This window comes from Manis javanica, chromosome 7, assembly GCF_040802235.1.
Source record: "Manis javanica isolate MJ-LG chromosome 7, MJ_LKY, whole genome shotgun sequence".
Taxonomy (NCBI): domain Eukaryota; kingdom Metazoa; phylum Chordata; class Mammalia; order Pholidota; family Manidae; genus Manis; species Manis javanica.
In genome coordinates, this window is record NC_133162.1 from 72146243 (window position 1) to 72164578 (window position 18336).

At 56.5% G+C, this 18336-nt stretch overlaps 1 protein-coding gene across 1 annotated transcript; it reads left to right on the top strand.

The window, feature by feature from the left end:
• The first annotated feature begins 6987 nt into the window (after positions 1-6987).
• OPN4 (opsin 4) lies at positions 6988-18114 on the top strand. Its single transcript, XM_073241685.1, is given in 11 exon segments — positions 6988-7401; positions 8682-8827; positions 10202-10335; positions 10673-10876; positions 11528-11699; positions 12164-12328; positions 13052-13159; positions 14072-14252; positions 15292-15381; positions 15384-15440; positions 17796-18114. Coding segments are annotated over 11 exon segments (1524 nt in total). The 5' UTR covers positions 6988-7257; the 3' UTR covers positions 17919-18114.
• The last annotated feature ends 222 nt before the right edge of the window (positions 18115-18336 follow it).

Sequence of the window (18336 nt, forward strand, 5' to 3'; positions counted from 1 at the left end):
TGACTGCTCATCACATCCCTTTTCCCTACTTTTCAGGGGCTCAGACAGGCCTGCTTGGGACCTGGATTCAGGCCTTGCCCCAACCAGCTGCAGGTCAGAGAAGGTGGGAGAGTTTGCTCCAGGCCCAGGCTGCAAAGGTGCAGCACCATGGAGAGCATTTGGGGCTGGGAGTCAAGGGGACCTGGAGCCAGTGGGAGGGTGGGGACAGGGCTTACCTGTGAGCCCAACTGGCCTGAGTGTGGAAGGAAAGAGAGGAGAGTGAATTGGGGTCCACCCTAAAGTTTTCTGCTGAATTTAAGAGTGCCAGTGTGGAGAGTGCCAGCCATCACCATTCTCTGACTTTGGCTGTCTGGAACCATTGGCAGCTCCTGGAGTTAGCTGGACTTCCAGGAGGAGAAAATGAGCACCTTTCCTAACAATACACTGCTCTGCAAGTAACCAAGCCCACATCCCCTGGAGGCATTCCCTTCTTTGGGAAAAGGGTTGTGGCTCCCACACCTGCCTTGCCTCCCACTGCCCCTCTGCCCAACCCACGCAGAGGGCTGGAGGAGGGGCCCATCCTGCCAGAGAGTGGGCCATGGGTCTGCCAAGAACTGCCTTGGCCCAAGAGGGGCCATTATCCATCTCAAGCCCTCACCAGCCAGGTAAAGGATTAAGGCCTCACACTGCAGAAGCCTGCTGTGTTTCAGGCACTGTGTGGGTGATTCATGTCTCTTGTCAAATTAAAGCATTGCATCCAGTGAGGCATTGCTGTCTCCATTTTATAGATAAGGAAGGAGGCTCAGAGGGCAAGAGGGAGTCACTCAAGGTCAGTGTGCAGGACTGGTTGATCCCAGTGTCCTGGGGGATTGTGTAGGCATTTGTGCTGTACAAACCTTGCAGTCCCAAGCAAGGTCAGGATGATCCAAGAGGAAGACTACACTGTTTGCAGTTTTTGGGGATTCCACCGGCAAAACTGACATGTCCACAGTAACATCGAGAAACAAAGCCATTTCAACACAGGGTTTTCATCTAGAAATCTTCTAGTACTGCTCATGTGATGCTCAGATAAACAGGAGCTTATGGAGTGATCATTGAGAACAGAGCCAGATGTATATGCCAGCACCTCTCTCCACTAAGAACATCTCTGGGTTTCATGCAGATTTCCCTTTGGCCTCGTTTGTCTTCCACATCTATCCTCCTGAGCAGTCAGGGATTGCTCTGGGTTGTCATAAATCAAAGTGGGTGCCTTCCTCCTTTCCTCTCTCCCTCAGACAAATGCCCCATTTTGTAGGGAACAGATCAGGAACCTGGTTAAGATCAGCTAAAGCATTCTGAAGAAGAAGGTTGCTTCTCCTGCTATTCCAGCATGTTTTACCAAAAGGTCAAAAAAAGTATATAATGTTTAGGGTAGTTCAAGCCTATCTCTGTGTGTCCCAATTAGAGTGCTTTGTGTGCCCACTAGGAAATGCCAAAGGCTCTAAGGAGTGCCTTTTATTTCTTAAACCTAGGAGCAAGGTCTCCTTGTTTATGGGCTGCTGGGTGTGGCAACATACATGCCTCTCTAGGGTGTGTAATCAATTTTCAAGTTAAATGTTCTTTTGGACTCACTCACATTTTCCTTGACTTTGTATTTTTTAATTCCTCTCTTGTACCTGTTAACTGTCCCTGATCCTCTCAACAGAAGCTTCCAGCTAAGGGAAGAAGGGGCCACTCTCAGGGTGACTGTGGTTCCCCTCCTGACTACCTAGCCAGCTTGCCAGTGCGGCTGCTGTGAGCGATGCCAGCCCAGGGCATAGTGCACTGCTGTAGCCAGTTGATGACTGCACGGCACTTGGATGGATGTGAAGTTGGAGACCCCAGAGAGACTCCTTGGCACACATACAGACCGTAGGACCCTAACAGAGAGGACAGCTCTAAGTGCCCAGGGGCAGGGCCCCAGGCCAAGAATGTGGCTCCAGCATGGGCCAAGCCCAGGTGCCACCATAGGTGCTTCTGTGGGGACAGGAAAGGGTCCTACAGTGCTGTATACACTCTGCCCTCTGGCTGTCTCCCTGCCTGCCCCACTTTGGCTGTCATAAGCTGTACAGGAGGAAGCTCAGTGGGAGCACTCCAGATGGGAGTAAGGGCGAGAGGAGCTACAGAGAGACAGGTGGGCCATAGGGACCCAAAGGACCCTTGGGTGCCTCCAGGGACATTAGCAGGACCACTGGGCCACTTGGATGGCCCCTGATGGGCAGGCAGCACTGGAGGGGTTGCGGAGCATGGATTGCCCCTCTTGGCCCAGGGCAGGCAAAAGACCAGGGCTGTGCCTGCTGCTCTGTAGCATAGCAGAGGAGCAAGGCCCTCAGGCCACAGGAAGGAGGGCCCTATCCTGACAGGGTTTGCCTGGAACACAGCAAGTTCCAGGTGAGGGAGGGCCCATGGGACTGCTGGCCAGGTATCTACAGGAATATGTTCACTGACACATTTCATATTCCCCTGGCAACCGTTCCTGGGAGTTTCCCAGGAGTCTCTGGGTAATCAGATAGCCTTGCCAATCCCTGGATGTGGAAACTGATCCCCAGCAGTGGTCAGGGTGGGAATGGCATGGGAGTAGCCTTACAGTGCTGCCTGCCAGGCCCAGCCAGGGAGCAAAGACTTGCCTCCCCAGACTCTGGGTGTGACAACCAGCAATACAGAAGCTCAGGAACTGCGGACCTCCTGCCCTCCTGGCTTTCCTTTCAGGGTTTACAGGGCTCCTCTACAAAGAACAGGAATTCTGGGGCTCCGAATGCCTGTAAGTAAAGTTGGCATCAGGGCCCTGTGGACAGTGTCCATGGCACTGGTTGATTCCAGTGCCCGAACAAATACAGGTTAAGTGTCTGCTGAGGGCTCACTGCTAATTTGTTTCTCACTCCTGCCTGATCTAACAAAACAGCACGTCCTCTGCCTCCCTGGCCCCCTGCTATGCAGACACCTAGGTCCTCTGTGCCACCCCAGGGCACTCTCAGGCCTCCCACTTCCTGTGCCCCTGGTACTCCCCCATGCACGAGAGGCCTGGAAAGCTTTTCTCACCTCGAGCCATGCCAGGGAGGTGTGAAGAGCTGGAGGCAGGTCAGTGCAGGGCTGTGGGCCAGGCTGCAGGAGCCACAACACACTCAACCCCTTCAGATCTCCCTGGTGCTGCGGGTGTGTGGCCTTGGAGGCTTGGGGGTGATGTGATTGCCCTCGGGCTCCTAGGCCAGGCTGAGCAGAAGGGTGGCTTGGGCTGGTCCAAAGGAACCATACAGGCTGGCCAGGCAGAGAGCAGATACCACTCCCCACCCAGAGCTCGGGCCCTCCCTCCATGAGCAGCCCCTGGGGAGGGTTAAGAAAACTGAACAGCAGAAGGACCTGCTGGCCAGGGGACCCCCACTGTCTGCTGGCTGCAGTGGCGGGGGTTGGGGTGGAGCAATGACACATGTGTGCCCTGTCACCCTTCCCAGCTTTGCCCTCTGTCCCAGGGAACGACATCTCTCAAGTCCCCTTACCCCTGGCTTCCTGGTAGGTTTGGCCATGGGGAGGCACCTGAGAAGCAAGGAGACCCGGAGGAGAGCAGCGGGAACCCACCCGGTGCTTGCTCACTGTGGCGCCTCCGCCAGCAGCCACTACCGCCGGGCGCCATAGGGAACCTCTCTCTGAAGCACCCTGCAGGGCAGCCCCAGCCCCTGGAGTTCCAGCACCCACTTCCTCCTGTTGTCCTTCCAGCCTTGGGCATCACAGCATGCCCTGCTGTCACTAATTTCAGGGTTGTCTCAGTGTCCCCTCAGATTGGCCTCTCCCACATAATATGTGGACGGGTCACCTGGTTCAGTAGGTCTGGAGTACTTCTAACAAGCTCCAGGTGACACTGATGTGGGCGTCACCAGAAGCAAGGACCAGGGAGATTTTTATTTTCCTGAAAAAATATTCCAGGCACTCTGTTGGGCAGTAAGTCAAAAAGGTGAAACAAACAGATCTGTTTGTGATCCAGGGAGGCAGACAGACTTGATTGGATGACAGTCACTATAAATGGCACCATTAGTGAGTGCTCCGAAAGGATGGACGGGGCGGTGAGAGTTCGGATCCTCAGGATGGCTTCCTTTCCTTAACCTTGACGAGGTGGTCTTTGAGCTCAGAGCCTGAGAAGGGACAGGGAAAGTTTCAGCAGCAGAGGGAGCATGGGGAGAGGCTGGGTGGCAGAGGGACTGTGAGCATTCTGCGGTCTGGGAGGAGGCAGCCTGGCTGCAGCACCGTGATGTGAGTGGGCTCAGAAGTTCAGGTCCTGGCACCAAGCTGGCTCCTCCTTCCCCAACAAGAGGGTCTGTACCCCATGTGATCAGGCCCTCGGCCCCCAGCCTGAACCCAACCTTCAGTACGTGCTCTCAGACACCTCTCTGCTTGGTGATCAGCCACACCAGACCTCCTGGCACCTGAGCTTGGCTCCTCACTCCTGAAAACAGGCTGATCTGGAATGTGCACTAAAAAGGAGCAGTAGCAGGGGACAGGCTCTTGCCCTGGCGCACAGCCGCTGGTGTGATGGCAGCCTGGCCCAGGCACACAGACACTGAAGTGGGGACAGCAGGCTTCTTGCTGACCCATGGTGATTTAGTTTCCCCAAGAAAACTGACTTCTTATCCCCATATAGTTGTGACACTGTAGCCTTTTCCTTTACCCTATTGCCACATTAGGGCTTTGTCTGTGTCTTAAGAGCAATGAAAGTTATCAAAGGGTTAAGCATGGGGTTATCTGACTGAATTTGTCTTTCCAAATACCTTTAGGGCTGCAGCATGAAAAATGGGCTGTAAGGAAAGGAGCAAGAGAAAATGGGAGACCCTGGAGAGGAACTGTGTGGGAATGGCAGCCCTGCTCTCAGCCCTGCCTGATCTAACAAAACAGCACGTCCTCTGCCTCCCTGGCCCCCTGCTATGCAGACACCTAGGTCCTCTGTGCCACCCCAGGGCACTCTCAGGCCTCCCACTTCCTGTGCCCCTGGTACTCCCCCATGCACGAGAGGCCTGGAAAGCTTTTCTCACCCAGGGGTCCCCAGGCCATCAAAGCCCTAGGAGTGGGCAAGTGACACTGAGTGCTGAGGCCAGCCTGCCCTCAGGCTGGTGCTGGGAGAGGAAGAGATGCCCGGCCTCTGAGGGAGTGGGCACCAGCCAGGGTGGGGACTGTGAGGTTTGGGGACCCCGTCCCTCTGTTCCTAGGCTGAGATTCTTGGGTGGAGTGGGGCCCATGGGACGGTCAATGGGGAAGCAAGTATTGGCATGGAGAGGTTGGGGCCAGTCTGGGCCAAGCTTGGAGAGAGATGTTGGGGGCAGAGAGGTGGGTAGAAATAGGGCTCGGGTGGGGGTGCAGTTGGGCACCTGGGAGGACAAGTCTGAGGAGAGTAATGGAAGGCCAGGGGCCGTCCCCCACCTCAGAGCCTTGGATCATGATGAGGACAGTGGGGCAGTGGTGACTACAGAGAACACACACTCTGTCCTTGGAGCTAAGGCTCAGCCTGGATAGTCGGTGCCTGGCAGGTGAGAGGCCTGGAGGTGGGGAGCATCAGGGCCACAGTGGGCCCTCTCCAGAGGGGCCACAGTGCAGGAGGAGATGGTGGGACTTGGGCCTTGAGGGGATCTCAGCATCACCTCTGAGGGCAGCTGCAGATCAGCCCTGGAGAAAGGACACTGCAGAGCAGACCAGGGGCTTCTGAAGGCCCCAGACATGGGGGATTCAATCCCTTGGGACTTCAAGCATTGCTTTGAGGTCCATGGTGCCCTGGTGTATGGTCTGTCCTCATCTGTCCGGCTGACAAACCCATCTCCAGGTACCCTGGTGCTGGCTACTCCACCTGCATTCTCTCCTAACTGCCAGGTGGGAGAGTCAGGGAGGATGTCCTGTGGGACTTAGTGTTGGCTTAGACAAACTTCCCCATGTTCCAAAGCCTGCAGTTGGCAAGTTCACATAGGGCTTTATGGAGAGAACGTGGAGTTGGTCCCTCATGCTCCTGTACCCTGCTAAGGTGAGCTTTCACAGGCCAAAGACCTGAAACAGAAGGCCCCTCCAGGAAGCCCTTCTGCAGTGCAAGTCAGCGCCTGGTGGGAAGTGTAGCTTCTCTTTTGGGAGTGGGTGCTTCCACCCACCAGTGCAAATCTGGGGCTCTAGGAAAAGTGTTTGTAAAAACTGGGGTGACCCCTGGAATACGAGAGAGCACATCTCTTCAGTCCAGGCTCCACGAGTCTCAGCACTGTGCCACAGGACACCGTTCCGGGCAGGATGTCCCTGGAGCTAAGTGAACCCCCTGGAAAGTGAGCACAGCTTCACTCTCTCCAGTTCTGGGGCTTGTTGCTCCTTGCTTCCAAGACGGGGAAAGGTGTGGGCCTAGGAGACCCTCCACCTCCAACATTTTATTCATCTTGGGCCAGGCCAGCAGGCCTGAGTGAGCTCCCAGGTCTCTACCAGCTTTGAGGGTTTTAAAAAAATATTTATACTTCAATAAAAAAGTTTATTATCAGAAAATAACAAACAGCGAATGCCTTGTGATCTGATCTCACCCTGACTGTGCAATATCCCGGCCCAACCTCTGAGCCTCTTCATCTGTGAAATGGGCAACCAGCCTGGTTCTGTGCCAATGGGCTCACGTGGGCTGGGCCTGAGGGCGGGGCAGCCGTGGAAAGGGCAAGGCTGGTCTCCACAGGGTCACCTGTCCACTGACAGCCCTGGGAGTTCTTGGGGGCAGCAGAGGCTTTGTGGTGAGCTCAGGGAAGAAAGGGAGCCTGGTGAGAGGGGAAGACAAAAACTTTCTGCCAACCTCCAGGAGCCCAGCCCGGCTATCTTCCCTGAAGTATGCACATACACACACAGTCACACTGACACACACTCTCATACTCTCACACACACACTCACACGCATTCACACATCCATGCCACCATCATCAGAGCTTCTGTGGACAGACACCAGGGACCTGTGTCTGAGGGAGCCGGGGGCACCAAGCAACTGGGCATTTGCACTCCCAGGTCTGCTACTTAACAGTGGGAACAGATCCCATGGCTGAGTCACCACAGCTGCAACACTCGCTCCTTAGTGCTTCACTGGACATAGAGCAGCCACCAGCCTCAAGAGTAGCTCCAAGCTGGGTCCACGCTGGATGCAGGCGCTGGCAGCTGGTGGATCAGGTAGAGTTGCTGAGGATGGAGGAGAGTCAGGAACCTGGGCACAGCTAACATCCTGAGCCCCCCATGCCTTTGACTTCTCTGTGGGCTTGAGAGAGGACTACACCACCTCAGAATGAACCCTTCTTCAGAGCCAAGAGTCCCACTGGGCCTGGCTCAGGAGCCCAGCTGCATGATCACCCCACCATCACCCAGCAGGTGGGATAGCTCCCAGAGCAGCATCTCCAGCCTGGACCAACCTACACCCATCAGTCCCACGGTAAGCCTGGGGCAAGCATGTGCACATAGAGCCTTCCCTCCCCATGGGTCTCCACAGGGTCACCTGTCCACTGACAGCCCTGAGAGTTCTTGGGGGCAGCAGAGGCAGACAAGAGGTCCCCTTGTCTCCCTCCTGGGGACCACTAGGGGCTTTGACAGGGAGATAGAAAGGCCTGAGCTCTGCTATAGGACCTTGGCATGTTACTGGACCTCTCTAAGCCTGCCCTGCACAAAGAGGCCAATAGACAAGAGTGTGGGCAATGTCCCTCCTGTAGAGAGCATTCAAGGCACAGGAAGGCCATCCCTGAGGGATATGGGGCTAGAATGGCCCAGACCTGCCCTTGGCTGAAACCATTCCTTTCTGAGGGTAGTTGGATGCCCCATGGAGCCTTCCAGAGAGGAAGGATACCCTAGGCATACCTCTAGTCCAGCCCAGAGTGAGGCATTGGCTGCCTTCTGCTGCCTCCATCATCTGACCTGGGGCTCCACACCCCGCCAGCTGCACTGCTACCTGGGGAGGGCTGAGGGTACCCTCAGAGTACTGGGGGTTGCTGGCCTAGGATGTGTGGGAAAGCTCTGGTAGCTACAGATGCCAGGGCAGGACAGAGCCTAAACTCCCAAACTTCCCCCTTCTCTGGAAAGGAGTGTGGGGGAGGGGCCTTGAAGCCCTTTGTATTGGCCTCTTGGGGTCATGACCTGCTTGCAGTGACCCTGGGAGCCTGTGCTTTCTTTTCAAAGGGAAGTTCTTTCCCTGTCTCTCAACCAGGCATCAAGGTCAGTGCTACTCAGTTATACTATGGGGCAATACAACCTCTTTTTTGAGGCTTGGGTGGCAGAGCATGGGAGGACTCCTGAGGAGAGGAGCTCTAACCGAATGCACCGCCCCAGAGTCTACAGGGCCTGGAACACCATTGCTGACTATGTTGGATACTCAGATGGGACCCATGTAGTCCACCCAGGAGAAGGCTCTGCCTTTTCCCTAAGGAGAGCTAGAGTCAGTCCAGCCATGTGCCTGCTATCTGTCTGTCTGTCTGTCTGCCCTAACAGCTGCCAATAGGCAATCTGAGCTCCCTCCTAGAAGCCTCTGTGCCATGGTATAGGAGCTTGGACTCAAATTTAGGGAGACCTGTGTTTCTCCAGCTCAGTCACTTGCTAGCCATGTGGGCTGAGTCTCAGTTACCCCACCTGCACCTACCCCACCTGGAAACCCTAGCCCTCCTTCTCAAGGCTATTTCAAGGTGACAGGCCAACGTGATGCCCTATTTCTCTGTCTCTCCACAGGAAGCCAGGCCTCAGGCTGCTGTCTGGGTCCCCTTTCCTACAGTTGACGTTCCCGACCACACCCACTACACCCTGGGCTCAGTGATCCTGCTGGTGGGACTCATGGGGATGCTGGGCAACCTGACCGTCATCTACACCTTCTGCAGGTGCCTGGTGGTGGGGCTGGGGACCAGGCACTGAGGGCAGCCAGCTGTGCAGAGACTGGACAGGATGCAGGGTGGGAATGCTGATGCCAGCTCTGTCAGGGCACTGGTGATCCTAGGCAGGGAGGTCAGGGCTAAGTCCTGAGTGGTCCCAAGCCCAGGCCTTGATATTCAAGCCCAGGGAAAGGGCCAAAAAGTAGCCTAGAACAGCTTGAGTGGCACGTGCCAGTTGGGCCCCAGGCTCACCCTCTGTAGCACAGGTGTTCCTATGATAGGTCTGACCATTTTACCTGCTCTCAGCTCACCTCCACTATTACCTGCCCCCATGGGCATCTTCCCTCTGCCTTGAAGAGCAGCCCTGGCACCAGGAGCCTGAGTCCTCAAGACTCACAGCATGCACCCCTGGCAACCACCCGTGGTTTCCTTCCTCACCTGCTCCACCAGCAGGCTGAATGGCTGGGACATGCAGGTGGAGAAGTGAACCCCTGGCTTTACTACCTGTTGGCTGAAATGACTGTGGCAAATCATTTATATTCTTTGAGTCCACTTTTCTTGTCTGCAAAATGGAGCTGCAATTTACTTCATGGAGTCAACATGCTGTGTAAGTTCAGTGCAGTGCCCACCAAGGGAGGGCTTGAGTCCTGGCTGTGCCCTGTCCTGGGTCTTGTGATCTGGAGTAAGCCACTTCTCAATGTTCTTATTTAGAAAATGGCAGGGGGTGGAGGGGAGGATGTACATCAAAGATGGATGATGATAGGAGATGCGGCTTGTGAAAGTGCCCTTCACCACCCCTGAGGGTGAGGACTGCAGAGACACTGGCAGGCAGGGGACAAGGAGAGGTGCCTGAGGAGGGAGGAGGTGTGAGAAGCTCCTGGGAAGGCACGTGGCATGTGGGCACACAGGGTGAGCAGCCTGGGGAGAAGCCATTCGGGAGACCTTGGCCTGGTGGGGCTCGGAGAAATGAAGCATGTGGCCAAGTTCGGAAGAGCATGGGTCACAAAGGGGGAGTCCACAGCACAAGAAGAAGAAGCAGACATGTCCAGAACCCAGCTTCTGCTGGGCTGCACGGCAGCTCTGGGAAAGGCATTGTTCTCCACTTCATCCTAAAGCAGTTGCCCTCAGGAGTAGGGGGCAAGTTGCCAACTTGAGGGGTCTTGCTTCTCAGCCGGCACAGCCATGCCACAGAGCTGTTAGTTGGGCTGGTACTTACTGCAGGTGGGATAGGCCTGTGGCCCAGCAGCTCGCCCCTGAGTGCGTGCACATTTGTCATGTGCATGTATGTGGGCATGTTGTATGTGTGTGTGAGTGTGTGTACAGGTGTGAGTGAGGGAAGCTCCCCAGCAGAAGCACCTTCTGACGATTTCCACCCCCTCACAGGAGCAGAGGCCTCAGGACGCCTGCCAACATGTTCATCATCAACCTCGCAGTCAGCGACTTCCTCATGTCCTTTACCCAGGCTCCTGTTTTCTTTGCCAGCAGCCTCTATAAGCGGTGGCTCTTTGGGGAGGCAGGTAGACACTTGGGGTTCCCTTTTGCTGGAGGGAGGAGGAGGGCTGTGGCAGGGGGTGCCCACCCTGGAGGGTGGCCTAGATGAGAAGATGATTTGCCCTTCCGGGGCAGAGAGTGGGTGACCGCCCTCAATCCTGTGAATTAGCAAGAGGGAGGACTCAGTGTCCTGTCCTGGGGCTCCACCAGCCTCTGCCAGATGTGGCAAGTAGGCAGGGCGGAGAGGAGCTCAGGGCTGCTCTCCTTGAGGAGCCCAGCACTTGCCACCCCCGGACCCTCCCTCCCTTGGGGTGCCTGCTGGGCTCCCTGCCAAGGACTGAGGACAGGGAGCTGTGCCCACAGGCTGTGAGTTCTATGCCTTCTGTGGGGCTCTCTCTGGCATCACCTCCATGATTACTCTGATGGCCATCGCCCTGGACCGCTACCTGGTGATCACGCATCCACTGGCTGCTGTCGGGGTGGTAACCAAGAGGCGGGCTGGGCTTGTCCTGCTGGGCATCTGGCTCTATGCCCTGGCTTGGAGTCTGCCACCCTTCTTTGGCTGGAGTAAGTGGACTGGGAAAACCAGGGTGAGGGAGATAGGCTGGGAGGGGCATGTGCCAGGGGCAGGTAGGTGGACTTGGGTCCACCAGCTGGCAGAAGGGGCCAAGGAACTGCCTGAGCCTCAAGGCTGATGAACATTTAGAGGGCATGGCAAGCAGCAGGGGAAACTGAGGCTGCACCATCCTGATCAGAGGATGACTTTGGCTCCCATCCCCAAACACAGAGGGTAAGATCATGTAGTTCCTGGGTGGTGGGAAGTGACAGATGCATTTGATGCTGAGTTTTCAGGGAGTCTGACAGGCAGTGGTTGGGGTATGAGGCCTCTCAGCAGGTAGGAGGGTTAGCAGAAGGCACCTGTCCTTCTGGGACAGGACCAGGAAGCTGGCTGGAGCCAAGGGGAGTAAGACCTGGGGCAACGGCAAGCTCTCTGTTCCAAACTGGCAAGAATGGCAGCAGTGGGCTTTGCCAGCTATCTCCTGTTTGAACCAGCTTGGAGAGCTCCCTCCCATGCACCCCGGATTCCTTTCTGCACTGGGCAGGGCTGGGCTGGGGCTAGTGTTTGGGGATCTCAGGCCCCACATCCAAAGCCCCTGATGAGTGAGGAGCCAGAGTTGGTGCTGTCCTGAAGGCTGAGCACTTGCTCCTGGCTCCCAGGTGCCTATGTGCCCGAGGGGCTGCTGACCTCCTGCTCTTGGGACTACATGAGCTTCACGCCATCAGTCCGTGCTTACACCATGCTGCTCTTCTGCTTTGTGTTCTTCCTCCCCCTGCTTGTCATCATCTACTCCTACTTCTTCATCTTCAGGGCCATCCGGGAGACAGGCCAGTAAGAGCTGGGCACAGAGGAGGGGCTGGATGGGAGGGGCTCCACACCCATTTGCCAGGGTTGCCCCCACCCCGCCCCGAGGCTCATATCTGCCCCTGTTCCCAGCTCCAGGTAGGCAAAGACAAGCTGAACACATGTGGGAGGGCCAGCTGGCAGGGGACCACAGGACGAGGCGGGCTGCCTAGAGATCAGCACAACCTGGGTGCCTAGAGGAGTCTCAGGAGACAAGGTCTTCTGAAAAGGGGGTCTTTAGACTCGGTAAGGAAGTCTGAGGGGTGCAGAGAAGACACCATAGGCGGAACCACAGGGAGGCAGCTTAGGCTGGATGTAACGGAGATCTTTCTGGAAGTGAGGGCTGCCTGCACTGGAGGGGATGGCCAGGTCTAGGGAGGCTCCCCAACTTGGCCATGACCCTGGTCCCTGCAACCCAAGTGGGATTGGATCAGACTACCCACTCTTCCTAGGACTCTGCAGGCTTTCGGGGCCTTTGAGGGCGGGGGTGAGTCCTCCCGGCAACGACAGCGGCTGCAGAGAGAGTGGAAGATGGCCAAGATGGAGCTGCTGGTCATTTTTCTCTTTGTGCTCTCCTGGGCCCCTTACTCCTGTGTGGCCCTGATGGCCTTTGCTGGGTGAGCAGTGGCTCAAGGCATGGGGGAGGGGCAAGGGGCCCTGGGGGCAGCCTCTCCCTCCCCAGCCCAAGCCAGCCATCCTCACACCCTGAGTCCAGCCTCCCAGCCTTATTTCCCCCCAGACTGTGAGGTGCTGCTCACCTCCTGCCCTCTAGTCCATTGTGGCTAGAGTTTGGGGTCTTTGACATCTGCAGCAGCGTGGACATAGGCCAGACTTCAGAAGCACTTTTGAGACAGAACTGTTAATCCTTTGATGTGTTTGGGTAGGAGAACTTGCCCTTGTGCAGGAGTGGCCTGGTGTCCTTTTGGACTAGCCTGTGAAGTCATTAAGAGAGCCAGAGGAGCAGCGGGCATCAGGTGTGGGATGGGATGTGGGAAGAGCTGGGCAGAGGGCCAGAGTCATTGGGGGTGGGGACGGTTTATTGCCAGCAGCACAGTCTCGAAGGGACAGTGAGACCTGGCAAAACCCCCAAACTGGCCCAGCTTCCTCTCAGCACCCCTTCCACAACTGCACCCCAGGGTACCACTCACCTAGGATCAGAATTCTCCTTGGCAATGCGGTCCCTCCCACAGGGCTGACTTGGCTGTGCTGGTTTGACTCAGGTTGGGCTGTGCCCCCTGGCAGGGTCTGGCCTAGGGAAAGAAGGTTCCTGAGGGGGTGGGTGGGCTGTGGAGTCTCCAGGGAGGGCCAGCTGGCAGCACACCACAGCTTCTCTGTCCTAGGTACGCGCATGTCCTGACGCCGTACGTGAATTCGGTGCCGGCCGTCATTGCCAAGGCCTCAGCAATCCACAACCCCATCATTTACGCCATCACCCACCCCAAGTACAGGTGTGACCCTCTTGCAGGACCCAGCCCCAGGTCCCCAGGCCCACCCTGATGGGTATGGAAGGCCTGGGCCGGCAAACTGTATATGTATTGTGTTGTATATCTATTAAGCAGGAGCCCCTAGTATCTGGGAGCAGCCAGACACTGGGTAAGGTCTGGAGCTGGTGTGACCCCCTCTGCTGCCCCAGCTTCCCAGGGGGCTCAGCTTGGAGGGACATCAGAGTTCCCTGGGAAGCGTACAATTCTAACTATGGGGTTTTTGGAGCTGAGGCCAAAAGGCAGTCAGGACAGACGATCAGCAGTGCTGCCCTCTACAAGGAGGAGCCCCAGACAGTGACATCCTGAAGGGACTGTAGCAGGGCTGGGCGTGGTTCTGCTCAGCACGCCCTCTGCTGACAGAATCCAGGCCACCACTGACCTCTCTCACGAGGGGGCCTTCAGTGCTTCCTTTTGCCTGGTGGTGTCAGTAACTCACTGTCCTGCTGAGGCCAGCTGCAGCCTTTAGCCCATCCAGCTCAGCAGCTACTCAGAAGCATCCCTTATGCCCATTTGCAGAGATGTGGCTTGGGCCAGCCACTTGAGGGCTGGAACACAGCACCTGGCTGAACCTGCTACCCTGAGGCTCTCCCTCTGTGCCCACAGCCCCAGAGTCTAACTGTCCATCCCAAACCCTATCAGTGTCCTTCACCCCAGCATCTGTCTGTCCTTCCTCATCACCTCCTATGACTCCCAGAGTCTTTCTGTCCACTACTATCATCCCATCAAAGGTTTGTCTATCCTCATACCCCCAGTGTCTGGACATCCCCGTTTCCCCAGTGGCCCTCTGTCCAGTCCCATTGGCCCTGTATCAGTCTGTCCATCCACCTCCAGCCTCTTGTGCCTGTTGCAGCCTAACCAGATGTGTTGTGCCTGCAGAAAGGCCATCACCCAGCACTTGCACTGCCTGGGGGTGCTTCTGGGCATGTCGGGCCAGCGCACTGGCCAGTACGCCAGCTACTGCTCTACCCACCACTCTACGCTGAGCAGTCAGGCCTCGAACCTAAGCTGGATCTCCAGACGAAGGCACCAGCCATCCCTGGGCTCTGAGAACAAGGTGGTAAGGATGCTGGGCCCTCACTGGCTGGCACCTAGCCACTCTTTCCTCTGCCAGGCCAGCCTCAGGCGTCTTGATGAGGCTGCTTCTGAGACTCAGGGACCCCTGAGAACCTGAGACGCTGGCAGGACTGCCCCTCATAACCTTCCTGTGGCTTTCCACTCCATCCTCCTCCTGATGTACTGGGCCCAGAGAGGTGATGGGCTTGCTCAAGGTCGCCTAGCAGCAGGGCCAGCACTGACCATGGGTCTTCTAACTCCAGGCCATCTCTTTTCCGTGCTGGCACCATCCCAGGGGCTTAGAGTCATAGATCAAAAAGACTAGCATTTCTGGCCCTAGGTGGAGCTCCAGAGAGGCAGACAGCAGCTAGCTCAGGGTCCATTGTTCTCAGCATTAAGCCCCTGTCTCCTGGGAGTCTTGAAGAGCCCACAGTATACAGTGGGAAGAATAGTGGCCTGGAGTTTGGGGATGTGGGTTCAGGCTTCAGCTCTACTATGTCCTCACTGTTTAAGCTTGGGCAAGTCACTCACCCTCTCTGAGACTGTGTCCTCCTCTGAAAGGGAAAACAGTGGTCTTTCATCAAGACTGGCTAAGGTGCCCATGGGTGGATGCTGACCCCACAGTTGTTGTCAGACCTCTTTGGGGCCTGGAGCTGTAGTGCCCCCTAATGCCCACTGTGGGCCTCACCAAGAGCCTCCACTGACCTCTTTCCACTGCCCCCATCCCTGGGGGTCTTGGCTGAGGGGTCACAGGAGAGCTGTCAGCAGTCCCTTCCTCAGACCACTTTAGAAACATCAAGGAGTGAATCTCATCTGTTAACAGAGGCCTAGCCCCTCATGTAGCACACTCACCCCACAAGCTTGCACACACACATGTACAGACACTTATAATTTGCAGAGATTTGGTGACCAGCAGACCTGCAAACAGTCATGGGTCCCCCTCCAGGGCATACCTGAGGGGAGGATGGGGAAAGGCCTGGTTGGGGAGGGGCAAGACCGTGAATGTCCCTCTCATCTCACAGTGGCTTTCCTACCTCCTCCAGGGTTGGACCGACACAGAGGACACAGCTGCATGGGGAGGTGCCCAGCTAGAGAGCAGACGGGCACCCTGCAGTCAGGACCTGGAGGACCTGGGGTGGAAGCCGAGGCCCCTCCCAGACCCCAGGGAGAGGAAGCCGAAGCTCCTGGGAAGGTGACTGGCCCTAGCTCCTGCCAATCTATAAAGGGGTAGGGACAAGGGACAAGTAGCCCAAGGAGTGGGCAGGAAAGGGGCTTATTCTGATAGGCAGGCTCAATGCTCTCTGGGAATCATCCCTTTCCCCCACCTCCCTGCTTTCCTTATCTGCCTAGAGGGCCTAGAGAGTCTCTGTGACTCCAAGGTGCTCTGAGCAGGAATGAGTGTGGTGGGTTGCCACTGAGTGTCTGTATGTGAGTGTATGACCCTGACCATGCATGTACATAGCAGGCAGTGGTGGCCTTGCTGTGCTCTGATGGATGCACAGCATGTGTGTGTGAGTGTGTGTGACCATGAGGGTATATGACATGCAGCCAGGGGGGTGTAACTGGTGCATGGGTGTGATCATGTGCCTAGCACATGTTCTCTGTCCCTGTGACAAGACAGGGCATGGGATTGAGTGTGCCCCAAGATGTCTGCTCTAAGCCATGCTTGTAACCATGTGTGGGTGGTGTGTACCTTTCTGTGTGATTGGAGGCTGGACATACTTAGGGGGCAGGGAGCTGCAAGCTGTGTATGTGCTCGCTATGAATGCCCTGAGATTAGGATGTCACCCAGAATACTTGTGGCTATTAAAAGAAGGCCAGCTGTCAGCCCAAGTGCCTATGGAACGGAATGTCGATGGCGATTAGAGAAGGCCATATTCTGGAACGCTGGAAATGCTGTGCACAGGCCCTGAGGCTGCCCTTCCCTCTCAGCTGACAGCTCCCCACTCTGCCCCTCTGCTCACACCCACACACCTCCAGTTCCTGGGCTTTCTCAGTTGCCTCAGCAAGCCCAAGACAAGAGGCACTTTTCTGTCTTCCCTCCCCAAAACTGTTCCCCTGAGTGTCCCAGACAGGGAACTCTGGGCTGCTCCCCACAGTTGTGGAGGATCTGCCCCACCAGCATTCCCATCCCAGGGAGCACTGCTCCCCTGAGGCTCCAGCTCCAGAGAGGACTCCCTCCCCATGTCTGAGCCTGGGCACTGTGCATGGCCACAGAGACAGAACAGAGACCTGCAGCACCCCCACACCTGGTGAATTCCAGGCAATGATGAAAGGCACCATGCCTGTCCTAAAGGGAATACTGGCCTGGGGTGGGGCGCTGGGCAAAGGGGGACAGCACATCAGCAATCAGCCAACAAGTGTGATAAAGCACTGATGTCGAGGTATCAGTACACAGGGTGCTGAGAGCTGAGGCAAGTCCCCAAGAGCTCCCCAGGGAAGGTGGAGGTGAAGCAGAGATTACCAGGCAGAGGTGGGGCTGGGGGTTAAGAAATCCAGGCTGAGAAAACAGCTTGGGTGGAAGCAGTGGGGCACAGAGGATCTTGGCGTGGCCTGGAACAGAAAGTCACTCTTATGAACCTGGGAGCAACCAAAGGGACCCTGGGAGCAGGCGGTGGGCATGCAGGAGAAGGGAAGAGAGGGGCAGGAGGCGGTAGGAGGCCCGGCCAGGTGCTAGCCTGAGGGTCTGCATCATGCCCCTGGTGGACAGGGAGCCCTTGGAGAACACAGTCAGCTTGGGGGGCAGCTTTACAGGGTGCCCAGGCCCCTCTGCAACACCTAGGGAAGGACAGGCTGAACGAAATGCCCCTGCAGGGGGAAGAGCAGAGGGAGCTTATGCTGTAGGAGGGAAGGGGGTGGGGGCTCTAAGGGAGCAGGGAGAGAGCAGATGCTGGGGCTGCTGCACGGGAGTGGAGGGAAGTGGGGAACTGGATGGTGGAGGTGTGGAGAGCTCAGTTGGGACCCCAGGAGTCCAAGAGCCTGGGGAACATCCCAGGGAGAGAGACATCCTGCAAGCAACCTTAGACATTGCTGGCTCCATCCTCCAGACCACTGCCCACAGTCTTGGAGAAGGCCCGTCCCCAGCCAGGAGACAGGCTGACCCCACTCTGCAACCTCTCTCACCACATGGTAACCTGGAACACAGGGAGTCATTGGGAGACAGCTCCCAGGGGACACCCCATGGGCTAACAGATGTGTGCTGTTTGCTTTCAGACCAAGGGACTGCTCCCCAGCCTGGACCCCAGGACATAGGGTGCCCATTGGCTCTCGCTTTCTTCCAGGAACACATGCAGCCCCTTCATGTCCCCCTCACACACACAGACCCAGGATCGGCCCCTGAGCCTGTGGCTTTGGAAGTGGTCTTGTCACCCATGCTGTGCTGGGTGCACGGCCCCATACCGCAAAAGTCCTGCCCTGTGAAGTGGTCTTCACCCATTTATCCCAACAGCCTGCAACTCAGGTTCAGCCTGAAGAGTGGGAGCCCAAGCCTGCTGGCTTGCTGGAGTCATCTGCCTCTCCTCAAATGCTGAGTGCTGTACTTGTCCATGTGATGACAATGGCGATGGCTCCACACGGCACACCAGCTAATTATGAGCTGCCTCTGCACCCGGGCTGGGCCTTTCACCACCACGGGAGGGACAGCGCTATGTCTCCTGCAGCCTGCAGCTGAAGCCAAGCACAGACCTTCATGCACTGGAAACTTTTTCGCCTCTGCCTTCTTCCCCCAGCGTACTGTTTCTACCATGGCTCACACTCTCATGCACACATCCATTTTGGGGCACACTTTCCTGCATGTACATATCTGCATGCGCATCAAACATATGTGCGCATGTAATGTACCTGTGATTTATTTCAATTCAGTGTTCTAAGTTCACCCCAGGGCTATGTGAATCTGACAGGGTATAGGATAATAAAAAGCAGAGAAGTTCTTGGATAAGCATATTTTCTACCTATTGGACCTGCCAAGGGAGGGAGAACTAGGGTCTGGCCTCTTATGCCCACAGCAACCTCTTTTCCTCCCCTTCCACTATTCCCCACCTTGTTACTCTCAGTCCTAAAGCCGTATTTCACACTGTGGAGGTAGAGAA